This window comes from Prionailurus bengalensis, chromosome A3, assembly GCF_016509475.1.
Source record: "Prionailurus bengalensis isolate Pbe53 chromosome A3, Fcat_Pben_1.1_paternal_pri, whole genome shotgun sequence".
NCBI classification, from domain to species: domain Eukaryota; kingdom Metazoa; phylum Chordata; class Mammalia; order Carnivora; family Felidae; genus Prionailurus; species Prionailurus bengalensis.
This window is the reverse complement of record NC_057354.1, coordinates 43,507,787-43,532,342: the sequence shown is the minus strand read 5'-3', so window position 1 is coordinate 43,532,342 and position 24,556 is coordinate 43,507,787. Positions and strand designations below refer to the sequence as shown.

At 42.7% G+C, this 24,556-nt stretch overlaps 1 protein-coding gene across 6 annotated transcripts; it reads right to left on the bottom strand.

Moving 5' to 3' along the window:
* On the bottom strand, positions 1–24,342 carry ZNF133 (zinc finger protein 133). 6 transcript variants are annotated; one of them, XM_043602959.1, is made up of 6 exons: positions 23,915–24,342; positions 22,546–22,618; positions 11,554–11,631; positions 4,439–4,565; positions 4,204–4,299; positions 1–1,925 (listed from the first exon to the last, which is right to left on the bottom strand). In XM_043602959.1, the coding sequence occupies exons 3-6, from the start codon at positions 11,584–11,586 to the stop codon at positions 181–183; spliced, it is 2,001 nt and encodes a 666-aa protein (XP_043458894.1). In that variant the 5' UTR covers positions 11,587–11,631; positions 22,546–22,618; positions 23,915–24,342; the 3' UTR covers positions 1–180. The 6 variants fall into 6 exon arrangements, with proteins under 6 accessions (XP_043458894.1, XP_043458892.1, XP_043458895.1 ...); XM_043602957.1 differs by having other exon boundaries at positions 1–1,928; positions 23,915–24,341; XM_043602960.1 differs by lacking the exon at positions 11,554–11,631 and having other exon boundaries at positions 1–1,928; positions 23,915–24,341.
* Between the last annotated feature and the right edge of the window lie 214 nt (positions 24,343–24,556).

The window sequence follows — 24,556 nt, the reverse complement described above, 5'->3', positions numbered from 1 at the left end:
TCACAGATTTGTAAAGAAGCAATGTTTATTAGAACAAAAGACCACAAAACATGAAGACTTAGTGTGGAGAAAGTGAACTGAGTCAAATGTCCTTTGACCGCTTACGGAACGCATTTCTCTACTTCAATTCAAGGAAGTGTAACAATCTTGATTACTTAGTCCTCCTCACCATCCGCACTTTCAAAGAGAGTGTAAGAGGTCGGGAGACTGTCCGGAACAGGCCTCAGAGTCAGGCGTGAGTGGCGGTTTGTAGTGGACAGATTTCGTCCTCCTGTGTCTGCTGAGGTGGGACTTCTGGCTGAAGCCTTGGCCGCACATCTTGCACACATAAGGCTTCTCCCCCTGGTGTGTCATCTGATGTAAGACGAGGTGTGACTTCTGGATGAAGCCCTGGCCACACTCTCTGCACACGCAAGGCTTCTCTTCTGAATGTACCCGTTTATGTGTGATTAAAGCTGACTTGTTGCTAAAGCCTAGTCCACACTGCCTGCACACGTATGGCTTCTCCCTCGAGTGTTTCCTCTTGTGCCTGATGAGACCTGCCTGGTGACCGAAGCCTCGCCCACACTCCCTGCACACGTACGGCTTTTCCCCTGAGTGTGTCCTCTGGTGTGCAACGAGGTTTGACTTCTGGCTGAAGCCTCGCCCGCACTCCTCACACACCATGGGCTTTTCCCCTGAGTGTGTCCTCTGGTGTCTGATGAGATTTGACTGCTGGCTGAAGCCTCGCCCACAATCCTTGCACACGATGGGCTTATCCCCTGAGTGTATGTTCTGGTGTCTGTTGAGGTGTGACTTCAGACTAAAGCCGCGCCCACACACCCCGCACACATAGGGCTTCTCCCCGGTGTGTGTCCGCCTGTGTGAGATGAGGGTTGAATTCTGGCTAAAGCTGTGTCCACACACTCCACACACGTAAGGCTTCTCTTTGGAGTGTGTCCTCTGGTGGTTGACAAGGGTCGTCCTCTGCCTAAAGCAGCGCCCGCACTCCTTGCAGGCGTAAGGTTTCTCCCCCGAGTGTGTTCTCTGGTGTGAGATGAGGTTCGACCGGTCACTGAAGCCCAGCCCACAATCACTGCACACAATGGTCTTCTCCTCTAAGTGTGTCCTCTGGTGTCTCACGACAGCAGACTTCTGGCTAAAGCCTTTCCCACACTCCCGGCACACGTAGGGCTTCTCCCCTGAGTGTGTCCTCCGGTGTATGATGAGGTTTGACTTCTGACTGAAGCCTCGCCCGCACTCACTGCACATATAAGGCTTTTCGCCCGAGTGAGTCCTCTCGTGTATGATAAGTGTTGACTTCCGGTTAAATCCTCGGCCACACTCCCTGCACACAATAGGTTTCTCCCCCGAGTGGGCCTTCTGGTGTCTGGCAAGGCTCTTCTTCAGACTGAAGCCCTTCTCACACACCCCACACACGTACGGCTTCTCCCCGGAGTGAATCCTCTGGTGACTGAGCAGGTTTGTCATCTTGCTGAAGCCCAGTCCACACTCTCTACAGTTGACCGTCCCAAATCCCAAGACTTCTATCCTCTTCAACAGTCTGTCCGCTTCCTCAGGGCTCCCCGCTGGAGCGGGGCTGGACTTGATTTCCACCCCTTTGATGCCGCTCCTAGAGCTCACTGGCTGCCTCTGGGGTGCCCTGGAGAACGTTCCCGAAGTCCTTTTCTTTGTCTTGCCAAACAGAGGCTTGGGGCCTTCTCTCTCTTGGCCTTCTGCTTTATCACTCCAGGAATCTCGATCAGAGGCTGGTGGCTGCTGCTTCTGGTCCCCTGGGCAGGGGTCCCCTGGCTCGACAGGAGTTTCTGCACACAAGCACGTAAAGACCCAGGGGGGATGGTTACACAGCATGTGTTGCATGTGGAACTTCTGACTGGAAAAATCTGAAGGGCAGAAAGGACACAGGTGGAGTTCCGGCTTTGGTTCTGCTGCAGAGAGAGAAGTTGGAGTCAGAATTGAGACTCGGTGAGGCAGCCTGAGCAATTCTGCCTAGTCTGATGGGAAAACTTGATTCCCTGTTCTTCAAAATGCTTACAACTTGAGCGCTACCCAGTCAAGACTTCCTTTAAATCACCTACTTTTCCAGGCTCAGAAAACCCACATCCTGGGGTGCCTGGATGGCTCAATCAGTTAAGTGTCTGACTTCGGCTCTGGTCATGATCTCACGGTTCAGGAGTTCAAGCCCTACATTGGGCTCTCTGCTGTCAGCACAGAGCCTGCTTTGGATCCTCTGTCTCCCTCTCTCTCTGCCCCTCCCCTTCTCTTGCATGTGTGCTCTCTCTCAAAAAGCAAAAAACAAAAAACAAAAGAAAACCTGCTACTCAGCCTCTTCTATATATATAAAATAGCACAGGTGGTTTTGGCTCTTTAATTTTTTATTAAAAATTTTTTTCTTTTTGGGGCACCTGGGTGGCTCAGTTGGTTGAGCATCTGACTTTGGCTCGGGTCGTGATCTCGCAGCTCATGAGTTCGAGCCCCACGTCGGGCTCTGTGCTGACAGCTCGGAGCCTGGAGCCTGTTTCAGATTCTGTGTCTCCCTCTCTCTCTGCCCCTTCCCAGCTCATGCTCTGTCTCTGTCTCTCAAAAATGAATTGGGGCGCCTGGGTGGCTCAGTCGGTTAAGCGGCCGACTTCGGCTCAGGTCATGATCTTGCGGTCCATGAGTTCAAGCCCCGTGTCGGGCTCTGTGCTGACAGCTCAGAGCCTGGAGCCTGTTTCAGATTCTGTGTCTCCCTCTTTCTCTGACCCTCCCCCGTTCATGCTCTGTCTCTCTCTGTCTCAAAAATAAATAAACGTTAAAAAATTAAAAAAAAAAAAGAATAAAGGTTAAAAAAAAATTAACATAAATAAATAAAACATTTTTTCTTTTTAAGTTTATTTTTTTTGGTAATCTCCACACCCAACATGGGGCTTGAACTCACAACCCTGAGATCAAGAGTCATGTGTTCCTCTGACCAAGCCAGCTAGGCACCCCTCAGCTCTTTAAATGGGGCCAATATGTAACAGTCTTTCCCTGCTATTACAATTACCTTCTAACAACCATCCACACGACATAAACTGTGTCCACAAGTATTTTCTCTGAGAGAGATCTAACCAGAAGACCCATATGTAAATGTCATGTCTTTCCCTATTTCCCCATGAGGACAACGGGACAGATGGAGAGAGTGGTCATTCAGGTTGGAGAGCCCCTAGTATAGGAAGCAGCATAAAAACGGTTCAAGAATTGTGCGTGAGATGCCTGGAGGTCCCCCACTCACTAACAAAAATGTATTAGAGGATGACTTTGTGCCAGAATTTCTATAAGGTTTCCAGCAATGGACAACACGAACACAGTCTAGTCCCCCACTGACTTAAAGATGTTCCCTCCTGGTGCCCCTGACCAGTTGAAGCCCTGTTAATTTTCAAAATTAATCTAAATTAAAATTTTCCCAGACATCAATATAGATTTCTTCTTCTAGCACCTCATGTATAGAAGATGTTAACATTGACTGTAATTGTTTCATCAAAGCTGGTTCTAGTCATCTGAATGCAACAAATAACCAATTTGAGAAACCAGGTATTGATTGTACTAGACCAACCTGAACACAATTTTCCTTGATCAATGAACCGAACTTTAAAAACCAACTGTATATACATTTATATTCCAGTATTCTATCCTATACAGAATGTTACTGTATTTGGAAATGGGGCTTGTTACTTAGTTTTTTCTAAAATTTTTTTTAAAGTTTATTTATTTATTTTGAGAGAAAGAGAGAATGCGCGTGAGAGCGCACAAGTGAGGGAGGGGCAGAGAGGAGAGACAGAATCCCAAGCAGGCTCCACACCATCAGCACAGAGCCCGACGTGGGGCTCGAACTCACAAAATGTGAGGTCATGACCTGAGCTGAGATCAGGAGTTGGGACGCTTAACCGACTGTGCCACCCAAGCGCCCTGGAAATGGGGCCTTTAAAGAGGTAATTAAGGTTAAAGGGGGTCACAAGGGTAGAGGCCTGATCCAATGTGTCCTTACAAGAGGAGGAAGACACAGCCCTGCACTTGGGCGAGGATGAAGGTCTGGAAGGGAGGCCTCGCCCGGCAATGCAAACAACGTTCAGGAGTCAGGAGAACGGCTGCCCTCTCTAGCACCTGAGTGATGCCTCCTTTCTCCCACCCCCTGAGCCACCTGAAGCCCTGTGCTCCATTTGCCCAGTGTTCCCCACTCACCTGGACAGGTGGCTGGTGAGCATTTTCTCTCTTCTCTCCAGGTTTCCTTCCCTTGCTCCAGCTGCGTGATAAGTTTTGGTTTAGAAACCAGAATTCCTGTTCACAGGAAAAGAAAACAAGGTGGCTGTAGGTTAATGGGTTCAAGGGCCAACTCAGAAAGTGAGATGGCTACTTCAAGCATAGCCTAAAATGCCCAGCAGCAAGAAGGTGAGTCCTCAGAGATTCCAGGGCTTACCCAGTGAGACCAGGTTGCTGTAGTTTTCCAGCATCACCTCCCTGTACAGGGATCTCTGAGCAGGGCTCAGCAGCATCCACTCCTCCTGGCTGAAATCCACAGCCACATCTCTGAATGCCATGTGTGCCTGTAACAGAAAACACAGTCCTGCTCACTGAGGAGCCAGCCTTGCCCATGACTCAGGGTGAGGGGAAGGCAGAGGGTTGCCCTGTGGGAGGCAGGTGAGCTATTAAGATTCTGCCTTTGATTGTGACCCTGATGCCACGTGTTAAACCTCTGTTGCTATCCAGCCAACAACACTTGAGAGTCTACTACGTTCAAGATCTTGGGTGGGCTGTTTGGAGAATATGTGCAAAAAGGGTCCCTAACTTTTAAGAGCTTTAAATCGAGGCAGAAAGAAGAGGAAATAACATATAAAAATTAAATGAAAGTAAAGCATAACAGACTTTTTCAGAATTTAAATGATTAAATAATATTACCAATCACGTTAGTATTGATGCATCTGAATGACTAAAGTTTATACAATTCAATAGTGGCACAGGCTAAACTGTAACTCAGTCCTTTCCCTAAATCCCATGGTCTCTTGGCTTCCTTGGATCTGAGAGGCACAAGTGGGTACTGGTGAAGTGCATGGGGTTGAACGTACTACCTGGGTTTGGGGTTCACTTCTGAGGTCAACAAGTGAAATGTAGACAATACTACATTAAATTTACAGCCCCACACTGTGTATGGTCCGGGTGGACCTTCTTGGCCACTCGACCTACAAATTCATCTCTACATTTGTTCTCATTCCCCTGCCCAGTTTTACTCATCTCCTTAACACTATTTAACAATGGAGGACACAGATATCAGGAAAGGTATCCTGAGGCAGCCCCAGGAACTTATCTTAAAGGATGGGTAGGAGTCAAGAGGAGAGGGAAGTGCTAGGTATTCCAGATGAAGCATATGGGGAGCAGAGAAGAAGACACTGTGAGCAAAGGAAGGAAGGAAGCCACAACGTGAACAGGGAAGACAACCCGGGAGGAATAAAAGGTAGAATACAGAATAGGTGGAGTGTAGCAGTCTGTAGAATTTTTCATTTTTACTGTAAAATATACATAACAAATATTTTACTATAGCTACCATGTTAAATGTACATTTCAGTAGCATTAAGTGTACAACCATCACCACTCTCCGTCTCTAGAACTTGTTCATCATCCCATGCCGAAACTGTCACCATGAAAGAATAACTCCCTCCTCCTCTCAAACCCTGGTAACCACCATTTAGTTCCTATCTCTATGTATGTGGTTATTCTCCATACTGCAAATAAGTGGAATCACACAATATTTGTCCTTTTGTGTCTGGCTAATTTCAAGGTTCATTCATGCGGAAGCACAAACTCAGAATTTCCTCCCTTTTCAAGACTAAAAAAATACTCAATTTTATGTAAATACTGTTCATCTACTGATGGACATTTGGTTTGTATTCACTTTTTAACCACTATCAATAATACTACCTTGCAAATTGGTATCTAATGACCTGCTTTCAATTCCCCGGGGTATATACCCAGAAGTGAAATTACAAGAGCAAATGGTAATGTCATGTTCACTTTTTTCAGGAACCAGTTTTCCACAGCAACTACATCACTTTACATCCCTACCCAGCAATGCAGATGTGTTTTAATTTCTCCACATCCTCACCAACACTTGCTGCTTTTTTTTGATGACAGCCATCTAATGGGTGCAAAGTGGTACCTCATTGTGGACTTAATTTGCATCTCCCTAACCACTGGTGATGATAAGCATCTTTGCATGTGCTTATTTGCCATTTGTATAACTTCTTTGCAAAATATCTTCAAGTTCTTAGTCCGTGCTTGAATTGGGGTGTTTGTATTTTCATTGTTGTTGGGTTACAGTTCTTTATATATTCTGAATATTAATCACTTATAAGTGATTTGCAAATATATTTGCACAGAAATTTTAAATTTTGATGATCAACTTATCTGTTTTATTTCTTTTGTTGCCCGGATTTTTTGTGTAATGTCCAAGAAATCATCACTAAATCCAGTTTCATGAAGGTTTTCCCTTGTTTTTTTCCAAAGAGTTTCATAGTTTTAGTTCTTATCTTTTAGGTCTTTGCTCCATTTTGAGTTCATCTTTGTATATGGAGTGAGGTAATGGTCCAACTATATTCTTTTGCATGTAGGTATACTGTTTCCCCAGCAATATTTATTAAATAAGATTGTCCTTTCCACGTTGAATGGTCTTGGTACTCTTGTCCAAAATCATTTGACCATATACATAAGGTTTATTTCTGGGCTCTCTGTTCTATTCCATTAGTCCATAATTCTGTTTTTATCCCAGTACCACACAGCTTGGATGACTGTAGCTTTGTAGTAAACTTTGAAATCAAGAAGTGTAAGCCCTGCATGTTTGTTCCTTTTCAAGACTGTTTTGGCTATTCAGAGTCCCTTGAAATTTCATATGAATTTTAAGATGAACGTTTCTATTTCTGGGGAAAAAAAAAAGTCATTGGGATTTTGGTAGCGATTGCACTGAATCAACTTGGGTCCTATTGTCATCTTAGCAATATTAAAATTTCCATTCATTAACTTGGTGTCTTTCCATTTCTTTAATTATTTCAGCAAGGTTTTGTACCTTTCAATGTACAAATCTTTCACCTCCTTGCTTAAGTTAATTTTTAAGTATTTTATTCTTTTTGATGCTATTAAGTTTTTCTTAATTCCCTTTTCGGATTGTTCATTGTTAGTGTTGTAGAAATGCAGCTGATTTTTGTGTGTTAATTTTGTTTCCTGCTATTTTGTTGAATTTGTGTATTAGTTCTAACAGGTTTTTGTGTGTCATTTGCAAACAGATAATTTTACTTCTTCCTTTCTGATTTAGATTCCTTCCTTCCTTCCTTCCTTCCTTCCTTCCTTCCTTCCTTCCTTCCTTCCTTTCTTTCAACTTTTCTTGCCTACTTACTCTGGCTAGAACTTCCAATACTGTGTTCAACAGAAGTGGCAGAAGTGAGCTTATTTGTCATATTTAATCTTACAGAAAAAGCTTTTAGTCTTCCACCATGGAGTAGGTTAGCTGTGAGTTTTCCACATATGACCTTTATTATGTTCAGGTAGTTTCCTTCTATTCCTAGTTTATTGAGTATTTTAATCATAAAAGAGTGCTGGATTTTGTCAAATACTTTCTGCATCAGTTGAGATGATCTTGAGGTTTTTGCCTTTCATCTGTTAATGTGGTATATTTGCTGATGTTTATATGTTGAAGCATTCTAGCATTCTAGAACTAAATCCCACTTGGTCAGTGGAATTCTTTTAATATGGTGTCTAATTCTATACAGCAACAAAAAATTCTTTTACTAACATAGAAAAGCATATAATTCTTTTAATATGCTGAATTTGGTTTGCTAGAATTATGTTGAGAATTTTTGCACCAGTATTCATAAGGGATTATTGGCCTGTAGTTTCCTTTATTGTCTTTTTCTGGCTTTGGTACCACAGTGATGCTCACAGAATTAGCTAGGTAGTGTTCCTTCTTTCTTTTGGGGGGGAAATGTTTGAGAATTGTTTTTCTTTAAATGTATGGTAGAATTCACCTGTGAAGGTATCATGTCCAGGGCTGTTCTTTGTTGGGAGCTTTTGATTACTGATTCAATCCCCTTACTATTCTATTAAGGAATTTTATTTCTTAATGATTCTGTCCTGAAGTTATTCTGTTTCTAAGAAGCTGTCCATTTTAGCTAGGCAGTCCAGTTTGTTGGGGCACTATAGTTCATAACAGTCTCGCATAATCCTCATTTCCACAGAATCAGTAGTAATGCCCCACTTTTGTTTCTGATTTTAGCAATCTGAGCCCATTTGTTTTCTCAATCGAGCTAGCTAAAAGTTTTCAGTTTTGGTAAACTTTTTGAAGAACCAATTTTTTGTTTTATTGATTTTCTATATTTAACTCTGTTCTTATCTTTATTATTTCTTTCCATCTGCTACCTTGGGTTTAGTTTGTTCTTTTTCTAGACTCTTAAGTTGTAAAACTACATTGTTTCCTGACAATCTTTTTCCTTTTCAATATACATATTGTAGCTATAAATTTCCCTCGTAGCACTTCTTTTGCTGTATCCCATAAGTTTTGGTATGCTGTATTTTGTTTTTATTTGTTTATAACTATTTTTTAATGTTTATTTCTTTTGAGAGAGGGAGAGAGAAAATCCCAAGCAGGATCCATGCTGCCAGCACAGAGCCCAACACAGGCCTCAATCCCATGAGCCATGAGATCATGAGCTCAGCTGAAATCAAGAGTCGGACGCTCAACCGACTAAGCCACCCAGACGCCTGTGTTTGTAAGTATTTTCTAATTTCCACTGTGATTTCTTCTTTGGTCCACTGGTTGTTCAGGAGTGTGTTGTTTAATTTCCACAAATATGTGAACTGTCCATTTTCCTTCTGTTATTGGTTCCTAACTTCATCCCACTGCGAGAGAAGATACACAGATCTTTTAAATAAATCTATTGAGACTTAATTTGTTGCGTAACATATGGTCTATCCTGGAGAATGTCCCAGGTCCCAGGGGTACTTTGTTGTCAAGCAGGGTGTTCTGTATAGGTCTGTTAGTTCTGGTTAGTTTATTGTGTTCTTCAAGTCCTCTGTTTCCTTACTTCTGTCTGGTTGCTCTATCCATTGTTGAGGGTGGGTATTGAAGCCACCAACTATTGCTGTAGAACTGTCGATATCACCTTTTAATTCTATCAACTTTTGCTTCATGTATTTTGAGGGTCTGTTATTAGGGAGGTAAGTATGCAGAATTTTTATATCCACTTACTGCACTGAACTTTTTATTAATGTATAATGTCTTACCTTTGTAATCTTGTTTGGCTGAAAATCTATTTTTCTCATACTGGTATAGCCACCTCTATTCTCTCTTGGTCATTATTTGCATGGAGTATCATTTGCTATCCTTTTGCTTTCAATGTATTTGTGTCTTTGAATCTAAAGCGAGTCTCTTATAGACAGTGTATATATAGTTGGATCATAGTTTTATTGTTGTTGTTGTTATACATTGTGCAAAATCCTGTGTTTTGACTGGAGGGTTTAATACGTTTACATACTATGTAACTTCTGATAAGAAGGGACTTCTGCCATTTTGCTATTTGTTTTCAACATGAGTTGTAGCTTTTCTGAACATCATTTCCTGCATTACTGTCTTGTTATTTAGTTGATTTTAGTACATTAAATTCCCCTCTTATTTCCTTTAGTGTACATTCTATATCTATTTTCATTATAGTTATCACAGTGATTAAATTTAACATCCTAAAGTTGTAAGACCCTAATCTGAATTGATATCAGTTTAACTTCAATACACAATTCTTCTCTCATATAGCTCCATCTTCACCTCCTGTCGTTATTAAAGTCATAAAATTACACCTGTATGCATCATGTGTCCAAAAATATAGACTCACAATTGCGTTTTTTGCTAAGGCATTAGTCTCTTAAATCATGCAGAAAAGAAAAAGTGTAGTAAACCAAAGTGACAATAACACTAGCTTATATAAGTGCAGATTTATTTATTTTTACTGTAGAACTATTTCTTCATATAGCATCAAGTAACTGTCTAGTATCCTCATACTGCAACCTGAAAGACTCCCATTAGCATTTCTTGCAAGGGAAGTCTAGTGGCTGAAAACTGTATCACCTCTTATTTTTCTGGGAATGACTTCTCCCTTACTTTTGAAGGACAGTTTTGCTGGATATAGAATTCCTGGTTGACAGTTTTTTTTTTTTTCTTTCAGAACTGAATATATCAACCCATTGTCTTCTGGCTTCGAAAGTTACTGATTAGAAATCTGCTGATTTTAGAGGACAGTTTGTATGTGACACACTGCTTCTCTCTTGCTGCTTTCAAGATTTTCTGTTGCCTTTGGCTTTCAAGGGTTTGATTACATTGTATTGTGGTGTGGGTCTCTTTGATAGCTTATCCTACCTGGAATTTGTTGAGCTTCTTAGTTCCTTTTTAAGTTTTCTCTTTATTGATATTTCCATTTTTGTCCTAACATAATTCTCTTGACTTTTCCACATCTTCCTTTAGCCCAGAGAATCTTTAAGACAGCTCTTTTAAAGTCTTTGTCTAGTAAGTCCACCATCTGGCCTTTATCAGGGAGTTTCTATTGATTTATTTTTTTCCTTTGAATGGACTGTACTGTCCTGTTTCTTTGTATGCCTCATGATTTTCTGTGTGTGTAAAACTGGATATCTGAATCTTTTAATATGGCCGCTTTAGAACTCAGATTCTTCAGTATTTTCTGGATTTTAAAACTGCTGTATGCCATCTGCACTGAGATTCAGCCTAAGATGTAAACTTAGGGTTTCCTCAGGTCTTTCTTATGCTTTTCTGATCCTGTGCTTTTCCATAGGCATGCATGGTAACTTTCTAAATAACCTGTATGTGCAGTTCTTTTGGATGTTCTAGTCTTAAAATGTCTGGCTCCCAAAAGGGGAAAAAGGGAAAAAATAAAGGGGAAAAAAACCCTGCCAGGATCTAGTTCTTTAAATCCCCTACTTCAGTCAGAAGGAGTTGTAACAATGGTACCCATTTATGTAATCAGAAGCAGCAATCAGAGCACAGGTCCTCGATATTTGGAGGACAAGGTCCTTACTGTCCACCCTGGCTTCCACAAGCTGTCAAACTGCTCCAGGTACACATGCATGGATTTCTGCCATGGGGATGGGGGTGGTTGATGGTTACTGCACTAAGAGCTGAAACTGACTGTTCCAAGCCTTCCTTTGGAAGCTGCAAGCATTCAACTAGACTCCAGAGTTCCAAAATATTACATTAGACAGATTCTGGGTGCTTCCTACCTCATCATTTTCCCTGATGTCACTCTCAGCTTGTAAAAGTTTTAAAGCTGAAGAAAGGAATACAGACTCTATCCTGCCCTATAGAACTGTGTGCTGTTCAGAGTTAGCCACTTGGTGAATGACTTAAGTCATGGGTCAAACAGGTTTCAGGTAAGGTAAATCATACCTCCAGGACTAATGCTAGATTCTGCCAGGTATCATCAAGGCAGTCAGGATAAGAGAATGTGTCCATCCTGAAACAGCCAGTATGGAAATACAGAAAACACTCACCATTACCCTGGCTTTCCGGGACCCTGTGGCCATTTTTCCTGGTATCCCTAAAGAAGGATGATATCTCAGAAGGCAGATCTGGGTAAGGAAAACAGAAATGAAAGCATGTCAGGTGGAAATGCTCTCCCCACCAGTGAGGCAGGGCCTCACTTGGGGGAAGGGGGAAGCGTGGCATGATGGGGAATGTAACAGGCTGATTCCCTATCAGGGCCCTGGAAAAAGGTCCAGGGAGCCAAGCCTTCAGCAGGGTCAGTTCCAAACTCTCCCGATCAAAACAAATTAAACGTAAAAGGAAATTTCTGAAGCCATTTATTTGGCAGTAGGTGATATTAAATGCAGTATTATGAATTTGAAGAGTTGTGAAAATGGTATTCTGTTGTTTTTCCAAAGAAATACATATTAAAGTATTTATGGATGAAAATGATTAAAAACATTTTAGAAAAAAATGAGACAAAAACAAGAAACAAAGATTGCAGCATGGTGATGGCTGTTAAAGCTGAGGCTTTATTATAATATTCTTGCTTCTTTTGAACATGTTTGAAATTCTTCTGTTAATAAAGAGTTATTTTAAAATTCTTAAACACCACCAAAAAAGCTTATGCAATATGGTAAAGCATTAAGAAGTGTTAAATCAAGATGATGTACATAAGGATGGTAATTATGCTACTGTCTCCTTTATTTTTGCGCTTTCTCATTAAAAAGGCAAAAAGTATACAATTTTTCATTGGATAGCCAGGACAGAAAAAAACACAACAACACTGTATTGAGAACAAAATTAGCAAAATCGAAAGTAATACCTGGGGACAGAAACTGGTAAGAATGAAGTATCAATTCTAAAAGAATAAAGTATGACAACTCAAATTAAACTAATAAATATTATGACTTGGATGAAGTGGTCAGGAAAGAAGTAAAATAAAACTGCAAATCACTCATAAGGGAAGTCAGAAGACATTTTTCAACAAATGTATTTTTGTGGTTTAACTTCATTCTATTTAATTATACAGGCAATTAAAATCTGTTAGTGTTAGAAAGAATCCAGAGTAGTCTGAAGATTATAAAGGAAAAAGTTCAGTTCTCTTTCTGGGCTCTGCCTCAGGCCCACATTCAGGTAACTGCTGTTAACTATTTCATGAGTACTCTTTGATTTATAATATTGTCTCTTCATTTTCATTCATATTTGGGTACACATGCAAATAATGTTACTTTCCTATAAATAAAAACCATCTGTATAATTCTTTGACTTGTGTGCATTTAATATTTTGGGGTTATGTGTACACCAATACTCACAGACCTAACAATTCTTTGATTATTATTACTTTATTAAAATGTTTGTTTATTTTTGAGAGAAAGAGAGAGAGAGAGAATGTGCAAGCAGGGGAGGCGCAGAGGGAGAGGGGAACAGAGGATCTAAAGCAGGGTCTGTGCTGACAGTAGAGATGTGGGGCTCAAACTTGTGAACTGCAAGATCATGACCTGAGCTGAAGTTGGAAGCTCAATAGACTTAGCCACTCAGGTGCCCCTTATTTTTTATGAGAGAGAGACAGAGAGAGACAGACAGAGAGAGAGAGAGAGAGAGAGAGAGAGAGAGAGAGAAAGCACGAGTAGGGGAGAGGGGTAGAGGAAGAGAGAAAGACAGAATCTTAAGCAGTCTCCACACTCAGCACAAAGGCCAATGTAGGGCTCAATCCAAAGACCCCGGGATCCTGACCTGACCTGAAAACAAGAGTCAAACACTCAACCGACTAAGCGACCCATGCGCCCCTACTCCACTTATTGATAACTCATACTATGTCCATCAGCAGACCACATTTTCTTTAACAAAGCGTTCCTCTGTCAACTGACAGACTGTAGTGTTTATCACTAGAAAGTTAAAAGCAATACCTTTTTGCAAACCTTTTTGCAAACATGTCAGTATTTCTGTATGAGTGCTAAAGGAGTGTAATTACTGGACTTAATACCAAACATATGCTCACACTGCCAAATTGCCCTCCAAAGGCCGACCAATTTACAATCCCAATGACTACACAATAAGTGTGCCCCTTTCCACACTTTTGGTAACACTTGATTCATCCAAGGGATTCTTCAAGTAAGATGACTATAGGAAAACAGTTGTACACATGCAAGAGTTTGAGGAATTCTATAGTCATGAGCTCTTTGTGAGGAATCTACTGGAAGATGAACATTAGACATAATAGGACAGGACAGGGAAAACCAAGTAAAGACCTGACAGTGAGCATTTAATATACATAATTGTAGATCTAGCACTAAATGGTGGGTAAGAGTGGGGAAGAAAAATATATACTAATGGTATAAGGCCTATGTGTCCAGATAAAGTAGAAATGCCACTAAAATGGGAGAAGAGAAAAGGCAATAGGGAAGTAGAAAAAGTTTACTGAATGTTGCATTAGGTAGGAGGTAAAGGGAAAACAAATGAAACCACAGAATTTCTAAAAACAATGAAAACACTATGGATGTGTGAGATTTATTTAAAACAGTGAGGTGAGGGAAATGTATAGCTTTAGATATTTCAATAAAGACAAGAACATAAATTAATGAACAGAGAAAAGTATAATAGGTGAAATCTTAACTTCTTAAAAATTAGTGAAATGAACACAGCTATTTTAGGAAATGAGAAAACATAAATATTCAAAATAAGAAACCACAAAGGGGAAATACTTGACTCCAGCTTTTTGAAGTGTCAATGTACTGGGTTTAAAAAAAACAACCAACTAATTGTTTTCACTTGCCTTCTACTCCAGAAAGTAGGAGAAAAACAAAAACTAAGAAAAGCAGAAGAAAATGTCTTTTTTTTTTTTATAAAAAGAACGAGTAGCATTAGATTCTGATACTGAGGACAGCTTCTATCAAACTAACCCTCTTACTAACAACTATAAACCCTACTCAAAATATAAAAAACAACTATTTGAAGACACTACACCAGAAGCAGTCAGAAACCAGAAGGGATATGATCCTTGAAAGGAAGGACGCACATGGGGTAAGACCTGTATTTAACTGTCTTTTCATTTAAGGGCGCTCCCCAGTACACGTGGCACATGGGGAACAGATCAAAAGTCTGTGGCTTCCAGACTTCCTGGAAACCATATGGCATAATCGTAGAAAAGTGGCAGCAACAAAGGATGGAGCCTCAAATCTACACAAGCCCCTCCCACAGTTGGCTGAATACATAAGGCAAGACAACAAAGAGCTAACGTGGATAACAATGGATGGAAGGTCAAATGAGCTGTGCAGGTGTCTGCTACTGTTCACAGGTGAGACTGAGTTCAGAGCTTGAGGCCAATCAAGTAAAAGATTGCTAAATACCTTAGATAACCTTCTACTGAAACACAGGTAATTTACACAAAACATACATCCTGTCAGCATACCTAGACAGAGAATATTCTAACTTCAAATTACTTGTAATAAAAATAAATAAGACATAAAACACTAAACCAGTGAGCTATCTCTTATACCCCCTACACAGAGCCATCGGGGAGCAGAGGAGGAGCTAAGAGGGAAACTACATGAAAGAGAAAAGAGGCACTGTGTGGACTTAGTTGAGAGGAAACGACCACCCAAAAAGAAAAGCTACCATATATGAGAAAATACTGATAGGTCAGAGCACTTATAAAAGGGAAAGGACTTAAAAAGGGTAGGCAGATGGAGCACAGAAGTCTCGGGAAGGTACAGCTCCAGGGGAAAGGGGGATCACAAGCAAGGAAAAGGCACCTCTCGGCAATGTCAAGATAAAGGGAAAAATAAGCGGGGGGGGGGGGGGGGGGGCGCGGAAATACAGGGCCTTGCAAAACAGAAGAGAAAGAGGAAGAGGAAGAAGGAGGAGGAGGAGGAGGAGGAGGAGGAGGAGGAGGAGGAGAAGGAGAAGAAGAGGAGGAGAAAGAAGACACAATATCTCCTCCTCTTGCAATCCAGTAAAGAAACCATACTAGCTACACTGACAGAAGAGTTTTCCTGAACTAGAAAATTAGAAACACACTAGATCTTATTTACTAGATTTCTGTCTACAGAAATGCAGATGAGCAGTTCTCCTGTATAGAAAACCAAAACAGAAAATGAGAATCCAAAGTTCAGCTAAAGAAAATTCTACCAAAAACAAGTGACACAGAAATAGCTGTAATAAAACTCTAAGCTGAGTTCAAGATCCTCAAACATTTGGGCATATGAGAAATCATCTTGAATCAAAAATTCAAATTTGTACCTATGTTATGAACATGGATAGAATTAAACTTATTATGATACATTTCCCAATATATACATGTATCAAATCATTATGTTGTACACCTTAAACTAATGCAATGTTATATGTCAATTATACTTCAACAAAACTGGAAGCAAAATTTGAAAGCTAAAAACAAAAATGGGCCAAAAAGAAAAGAAAGAAACAAACAAAATGAAAGTTGATTGAACTTCAGAAAGAAATTAAACTAAGTTACAAGATACTGAAGAAGAATAGATTGAAATGAAAACAGGATGGGCACTTAAGTGTAGCAGGAAAATCACTTAAGAGAATAAAAATGAAATAAATAATGGGTCGGAGAGAAAGTGGTTGAAATGGAAAACAGACAAAAAAAGGATTATCACCCATATAATTGTAGTTCCTGAAGAAGAAAACAAAAACATACAAACAAAAAAGGAAACAGTATACTTAAAACTATAGTCCAAAGGGCACCTGGGTGGCTCAGTCACTTAAGCATCTGACTTCGGCTCAAGTCACAATCTCATGGTTGGTGGGTTCGAGTCCTGCGGCCGGCTCTGTGCTGACAGCTCAGAGCCTGGAGCCTGCTTGGGATTCTGTGTCTCCTTCTCTGTCTGCCCCTCCCCTGCTCACACTCAGTTTCTCTGTCTCAAAAATAAATAAAACATGAAAAAAAAGTTTTTTTAAGCTATAGCCCAAGAAAAGTTCAAAAATAGATGACATGAATCTAAATATGAAAGGGCCTACTTCTGAGTACCAGAGAAGTTTACTCACAATCACCAACTTCAAGGTATCTACTGGAAAAATGGTCAGGCTTTTAAGAACAAGACTCCTAAGTGATTCCGAGCAAAAAATTTACCAGACTTCCATCATAATGATCAAAAGCATCATTCAACTGTTGGGCAGTGCTCAGAATGTACAATGGTGCAGCCACTATAGAGAACAGTATAGTGGTTGCTCAAAAACTTAAAAATAGAATTACCATGTAATCTACCAATTCCACTTCTGGGAATATCCTAAAAGAATTGGAAGCAGGGACTCAGACAGATATTTGTACACTTATGTTTTGTTTTGTTGCGAGAGAAAGCGTATGTGCACACACAAGCACGAGTAGGAGAGGGACAGAGAAAGGGGGAAGAGACAGAATCTTAAGCAGGCTCCATGCCCAGTAGGGAGTGTGAGGCAGGGCTCAATCTCACAACCTTGAGATCATGATGTGAGCTGAAATCAAGAGTCAGACACTTAACCGACTGAGCCACTTAGGTGCCCTGTACACTTATGTTTATAGCAGTATTCGTAATAGCTAAAAACATGGAAACAACCCAAGTGTCCATCAACAGATGAATGGATAAACAAAATATGACAGACACACACATGGATATTAAAAGGAAATTCTTACAAAGGAAGTTTTGACACATGCTACAACATGGATTAAACTTGAAGACATTAGGCTAAGTGAAATAACCTGTTAGAAACAAAAAGAGAAACATTGTATGATTCCACTTATATGAGGTACCTAGAGTAATCAAATTCACATGGACAGAAAGTTGAAGAGTGGTTGAGAGGGGCTCAGGGTAAGGGTAAATAGGGAATTATTGTTTAATGGGCACAAAGTTCCAGTTTGGAAAGGGAAACAGCGAGGTGAGGGAAATGTATAGCTGGAGATTTTAAACACAGCTAACTTAATCAGGAAAAGAGAAAGCATAAATATTCCAAATAAGAAACAACAACGGGGAAATAACTACCAAATCACCAAAACACAAACCAGAGTCCCAGTGCTCTAAATACTGTCCGGGAGCACTGAAAAATGAAGGGAACTTCCTTATTCTTTTTATAAAACAACTATAATGTTGACACCGCAACTTGATGGTAGTTCGGAAAATTAAAAATTAGGCACCTGGGTGGCTCAGTCGGTTGAGCATCTATCTGACTTCAGCTCAGGTCATGATCTCACGGTTTGTGAGTTCAAGCCCCACGTCGGACTTGCTGCTGTCAGTGCAGAGCCTGCTTCAGATCCTCTGTCCCCCTCTTTCTCTGCCCCTACCCCACTTGCACTCTCTCAAAAATAAAACAAAACATCAAAAAATTTTATAAAAAAATTAAAAATTAAAGAGCATTATCACTTATGAATTTGGAGCAAAATTCTAGAAATATCAGCTAAGAGACTCCAACACAACAATAAGAAAATATTTCACCAAGACAAAGTGGGATTCCCAGAAATTGAAGATTGGGTCAATATTAGGAAATCCATTGCTATAATACACCTTATTAATCAACAGATCTAAGGAGAAAAACCAAGTGTTTTTATGCATGCTGAAAAATTATTAACAAAACTCAGCACCCATTCATTACTTAAAAAAAAAAAAACTCAAGAATATAAGATTGAAGGATTTTTAAAACTTTTTATTTTGAACTGATTTTAGACTTACAGAGAAGGTACAAAAATATCAGTTCTCATATAACCTTCATCCAGCTTCCTCTAGTGTTAACATCTTAGAAAACCATAGTACAATGATCAAAACCAGGAAATTAGCATTGACACAATACTGTTAACTAGACCACAGTCCTTAACCAAATTTTGTCAGTTTTTCACTAATGTCCTATTTCTGGTCCAGGATTCAAATGAAGTTCCCACATTGTATTTAGTTGCCATGTATGTTTAATTTTCTCCAATTTGTGACAGTTCCTGTCCTCTCTTGTCTTTCATGAACTTGACACTTTTGAAGAGTATCTCTCAATTTTGGATTTGTCAGATGTTTTTTCATGAACAGAAGGAGGTTAGTACATTTTTGGCTAGATTACTTCAGAAGTGATGTCATGTCCTTTTCAGTGCACTGCATCAAGGGGTTGATGATACTCATATGTCTCATTACTGATGATATTAACCTTGATCTTGATCACTTGGTTAAGGCGATGTGCTGGGTTTTTATAATTAATAAGTATTTTGGGAGAGATACTTTGAGATCATACAAATATCCTGTTTCTGTTCAAACTTCCACTCACTAATGTCAGCATGCATCTGCGGGACGTGTCCGCAAGACATATTACTGTGGTATTTACCAAATGACGATGTTCTAGTTCCCTTTTTGATTCCAAATTCGTTAACTGCTCTGTAAGCAAGAGCTGTCCCTTCTCCCTCATTTTTAAATTTATTCAATTATTTATATCAGTATGGATTCATATCTTATCCTATGAGTTACAAGAGAATATCATCACTATTTTCTTGCTCAAATTATTCCAGCTTCAAACATCAGGAGCTCTTGCATGTTGGCCTTGTTCCTGTTTTAACCAATAAATGTGGCACAAGTGACACTGTGCCAGTTACTGATTTAGGTCTTAGGAAGGCTGGAGAGCTTATGTTCTAGGGAGGCCCAAGATACCATGCAAGAAGTTCAACTCCTCTGCCAGAGAGACCATGCAGACGCCCTGACACTACATGGAGAGAGTGTGGCCCAATTGTCCCAGCTGACCCCAGCCTTCTGGTCAACCCATAAAGGGCCAAATATGTGGGGGAACCATCTTTGAAGTTCCAACCCACACAAGTCCCTGAGAGACTGTGGCCACAGCCTGATCTATAACTCACACAGAGCAGAAGAACCACTAAGCTGATCCCAGTGGATACAAAGACTTGTGAGACATTATAGCATGCTGATTCTTCTAAGCCGCTAAGTTTTGGGGGGGGTTTGTTCTGCAGCAATCAATAATCAGAACCCTTCCAGACATGCTATGGCGTCTTCCTCTTCAACCTACTTAATGACAGTACCACCTTCCCTTTCGCCCATGTGCCTACTCAGGCACCAGGACTACTTCCCCATTTGCCACATCAAGCCCATTACCTGGGCCAACCGGTTCCATCTCCAAGAACTCTCTCAACCCCTCCCCGCTCCCACACCAGCTGGGGTAAGACAATGGTCAGTCTCTCCTGATAGGGTCTGCAGACCCTCTCCCAACATTCCAGTCGGCTTCATCCATTCCTACCAGAATTGGCTCCATATACATATGGCTGGATCATTCATTCATTCGGTAAAATATTTATTAAGCTCCCACTGTACGATAGGCACGATTCAGACACTGGGGATACAAAAGTGAACAAAGGAAAAAAACCTGCCCTCACTGACACGAAAGTCCAGAGGAGGAAGATGGGCATACTCAACTAATGAATGAAACACACAGGATGCCAGGAAGTGATGAGTGAGGTGAAGACCAATACGGCAGGGAAGGAGCAAAGTAACAGAAGCAGGGTGGGGTTCTGGAATTGTACCTAACGGTTCGACATGGCCTCTCTGACAAGACAACAGAGTAGAAATCTGAGGGATATGAAGGAGTGACCAAGCGAGTAGCTCTGAAAAGCGACAGTTCACTGTGCTTGGTGTGCTGAGCATTGCAGGTCAGAGACAGTGCACAGTTAAGGTACAGAGTTTACTGTAGCTGGGATGCTGTGTTTGAGACCGCGTTGGGGAGATAAAGTTCAAGTGTAAACACGGGGTGGGGAGATCAGACTCAGCTTTGCAGGATACTGGTTTTGACTTTGGGATAAGAAGCCATTGGAGGGTTTTTTTGAGCAAATGCATGACACAATTTGATTGACATTTTTTAAAAACAATTTTATTTTTTTAATTTAAATGTTTATTTCTGAGAGAGAGAGAGAGAGAGAAACAGAGAAAGATTGTGTGTGGGGGAGGGGCAGAGAGAGAGGGTGACAGAGGTTCTGAAGTAGGCTCTGCACTGGCAGGAGAGCCCAATGTGGGGCTTGAACTCACAAACCGTGAGATCATGACCTGAGCCAAAGTCGGATGCTTAAACAACTGAGCCACCCACCAGGTGCCCTGACTGACGTTTGAAAAGATTCCTCTGGGGCGCCTGGGTGGCTCGGTCGGTTAAGTGTCTGACTTCGGCTCAGGTCATGATCTCACGGTCCGTGAGTTTGAGCCCCGCGTCAGGCTCTGTGCTGACAGCTCAGAGCCTGGAGCCTGTTTCCGATTCTGTGTCTCCCTCTCTCTCTGCCCCTCCCCTGTTCATGCTCTGTCTCTCTCTGTCTCAAAAATAAATAAACGTTAAAAAAAAAAAAAAAAAAAAGAAAAGATTCCTCTGGGGGTGCCTGGGTGGCTCAGTCGGTTAAGCGTCCGACTTCAGCTCAGGTTACGATCTCACAGTCCATGGGTTCGAGCCCCGCGGCAGACTCTGGGCTGATGGCTCAGAGCCTGGAGCCTGCTTCCAATTCTGTGTCTCCCTCTCTCTCTGCCCCTCCCCCGTTCATGCTCTGTCTCTCTCTGTCTCAAAAATAAATAAACGTTAAAAAAAAAAATTTGAAAAGATTCCTCTGGTTGCCATACTAATATAGTTTAGGGGGACAAGGGAAGATGCAAAGGGATCATTCAAGGGCTCTGATCATCCAGGTGAGTGAGGTGAAATGGTGGTCCGGGCCCCAGTGGAAATAGTGGAGACTGGAGATAGTTAGAGTCCAGATTTGCTTAGTGGGGATGGAGTGTAAGAGCAAGAAAGAGTCAAGGGTGACTCCAAGGGTTTGAGCCTGAGCAATCTGAAGGAAGGAGATGCCATGTCCCTGCCCCTTATTAGAGCTTATTAAACTCCCTGAAAGAGTGATCTATACTCCACTGGGGCGGAGCACGTTTGGGAGGTGACCAGAGTTTATTGTCGGACACATTAAGTTTGGGATGCCCAAGAGATACCCAGGAGGAAATTCGAAGTAGACAGCAGGAGACTAGAATTTGGAGAGGAAGGCATGGGTCTAGGCTGAACCTCAAAGATGGCATTTAAGGCCTGGAGAGGAGACGGGGTCACAAGGGAGACAGTATGGCTGGAGAAGATGAAAAGTCCAAGAACTGAACCAGGGCCTTCCACAGTAGGGATCTGGGAGAAGGGAAGTTGGCAAGAGAGAGGAGGAGTGACCTATGAGATAGGAGGAAAACCCGGAAACCAGAAGCAACCAATGTGAAAGAGTATTTTAAGGAAGAGGATGTATGCAACTATGTAAAATGTTGCTGAGAACGGACTATGGCTTTAGCCACAGGGAGAGCATGGGCACCTTGACGACAATGTGTTTCAGTGGGGAGGGCCAAAAAGGCCTCATAGGAACATTTAAGAGATGAAGGAAGGACAGACATGGAGACAGCAAGCAGAGGCAATTCTTTCAAGCTTAGCTCTGACGGGGAGGAAAAACACAGAGCAACAGCTGGAGGGGGAAATCACGTCACTGCTCTGCTCCCTGCTGCCCTCAGATCAAGGCCACACTCACTAACTTGTCATTGAGGACTCATTCCAATAACACCCAACCCACACCTTTCCAATCAGATCTCCCCTGTGAACTTCCTTCCCAGCCAGCAAGAATGACAACTCTGTACCTTCACACTGCATCACCCGCTTAGTCTAATTGGGTGCCCAATCCTCCAAGAACTACATCATGATCCAGTGGGACAGTTGGACAGTCACAGTGCAGCCTGGGAGCCCTAGAGTCCTGAGAGTGTCGACTGTTCTGCTGCTGACAAGGACACTGGAAGTACTGCCTGGGGAAATCTGGGAATGTTCTACAGTGGGATGGCATCTGAGCTCAATCAACAGGGTTTATACTGAAGCAGAGAGGCATGGAGAAATCAAAGGGGTCATGAATGAGGGCACAAGGTCTGAAGAAGAGTCCCTGTGAAAACTGTCACCTTGACAATGGGCCTTCTTTCCTGGGGATGGGACATTGTAGGACACAAGATGCAAAGCTGAGCAAAGAAAACCCACTGTGGTTTGGCAAGCAAAAGGTAAAGGGTCCCCACCTGAAGCTGGATTGTCAGGAGCCCGGGAGTCCTCTCTTTGCCCACCAGGCAGTCCTCTCTGGGCAGGCAGGGGCTGCAGGGGGCAGAGCAAGAACAAAAAAATGTTCAGAGTTACAGGAAACCCTCATGCTCCAGTAGGGTAGGGCCTCTTCCAACCTTCCTTCCTTTAAGGAGGAATGGACCTATCACAGAAGAAAAGACTGTGCACAGCTTGCTGGGAACACAGCTTGCCCTGACACGCTGCTGACACTGAGCAGGAGCTGATCCTCTCTCACCTTTGTTCTTAGTAAGAATAGTACTTAGTGGGCCCTGAGTATATACGAGTATACACCAGAGACTGCTCCAGGCACTTTGAGTTTTACCTTTCTCCTCACCCAGTGAAGTACAATTTATTATCTTCATTTTACAGATGAAAGAATTGAGGCACAGCAAGGTCAGTCTCTTACCGGAGGTGGCACAGCTATAAAATGACTGAGCCTGGATGAAATCTGGCTGCAGAGGCCACATTCTTAACCAGTGAGGGCAGTGATGGTGAATCTCTGTGGGTTGCAAGGATTCTCGGTGTATCCATGATAAGAATCAAGAATGCTTCTTGGGTGATAAGCACTGAATTTGAGTAATGGGTCTAAGGAGTTGTATCTACTTCTGACTGTTTGAAATTTCTCCATAAAAAGTTAAAATGGAACTTAAAATTCCAAAGCCCGTTCACACCAGAGACGTGGGAATCTGGGATTCCTGTGGACAACGACGATCCTCGGGATCTTTGAAAAACTTGCCCAGTGGACCCTGGCCCGACCTCTTCCTCCAAGGCCGGAACCCAAGGGCGACCAGCCAAATTGAGAGCCTAGCATCGCGCCAAAATGGCCACTCCACACCCAGTGCAACTCGGGCACGTCTGGCCAAGCCAGCCTGCCCATCGTCCCGCCGCGGCAAAGCTGAGGGGTACACCCGAAAAAAGACGATCAGCACCCACCCACCCAACCCCAGACACGTGGCCCCAGGGACGGCTCCCACATCACCACCTGGGAAATTATCAGACCCCCAAAGCCTACTTACTAAACTCCCCGCAAACCCGGGGAGTTGTGACACGAGCGACCCCCTCTCCCAATATCGCGATTTCGGCCAAGGCCGAACCTGTCCCCACCCACAAGAATCCCTGGACGAAAGGCCCAAGCCCATCACCCACCACCACTGGACTTCGCCGCTGAGCTTCCCCCACGTTCCTCGTAGATGCGCGCCCACACCCCCAAAATAAGACATCCGGGAGAGCACGGCCTGAGCCACGACAGCGTGTCCCCACACTACCTCCTCTCCCCGCCATCTGCACCGACCCCAGCCTCAGCCCAAAGACTAGCCTTTCAGGACCTACCTTTCCGCGCCGGGAAGGGCACAGTTGCGGCAAGGGTCCCACGGGAGCCTTACTCGCCAGCGCCACCAAAGAACAAGGGGTCACTCCAGCCACCAGCTGGGGACCTACTTCTGTAGGGCGCCGGGACTACACTCCCCAGCATCCTCTGTGTGGCGCCGGGACCACACTTCCCAAGATGCTCCGCGCAACCAGACGAGGGCTGACATCCCTCGGCTTCCACTGCCCTCCCAGGGAGCCGTTTCTGGGTAATGTGCCCGGTCACTGTGGAGAATGACCACTGTGGCACCTGGATCCCCGGTCTTTTTTCTTAAATCCGCGTCCACAAAACATGCTTCCCGGGTGAAGCTTCTCGACCTGCCGTGACCTCCACTCTAACGCCTTGGCCTCAAAGACTACACTTCCCAGTGACCCCTACTGTGACTTCCGCAACCGGTGCCGGCCCGCCTCTCGGTGGGCGGAAATGACGCATCAAGGGGGAAAGATCGGTTTGCCTTCTGGGATTGGCTGAGGTCGGCGGCGGTTGGGTGAAGTCGCCCTTCTCCAGCGGCGGGGTTGCACACCACGGTCGGGGGCGTTCAGTGAGCGTCCCGCAGGCGTGGTCTCGTCCAGCTCACGTGCCCTTTTAACTCGGTTGAGGCCCAT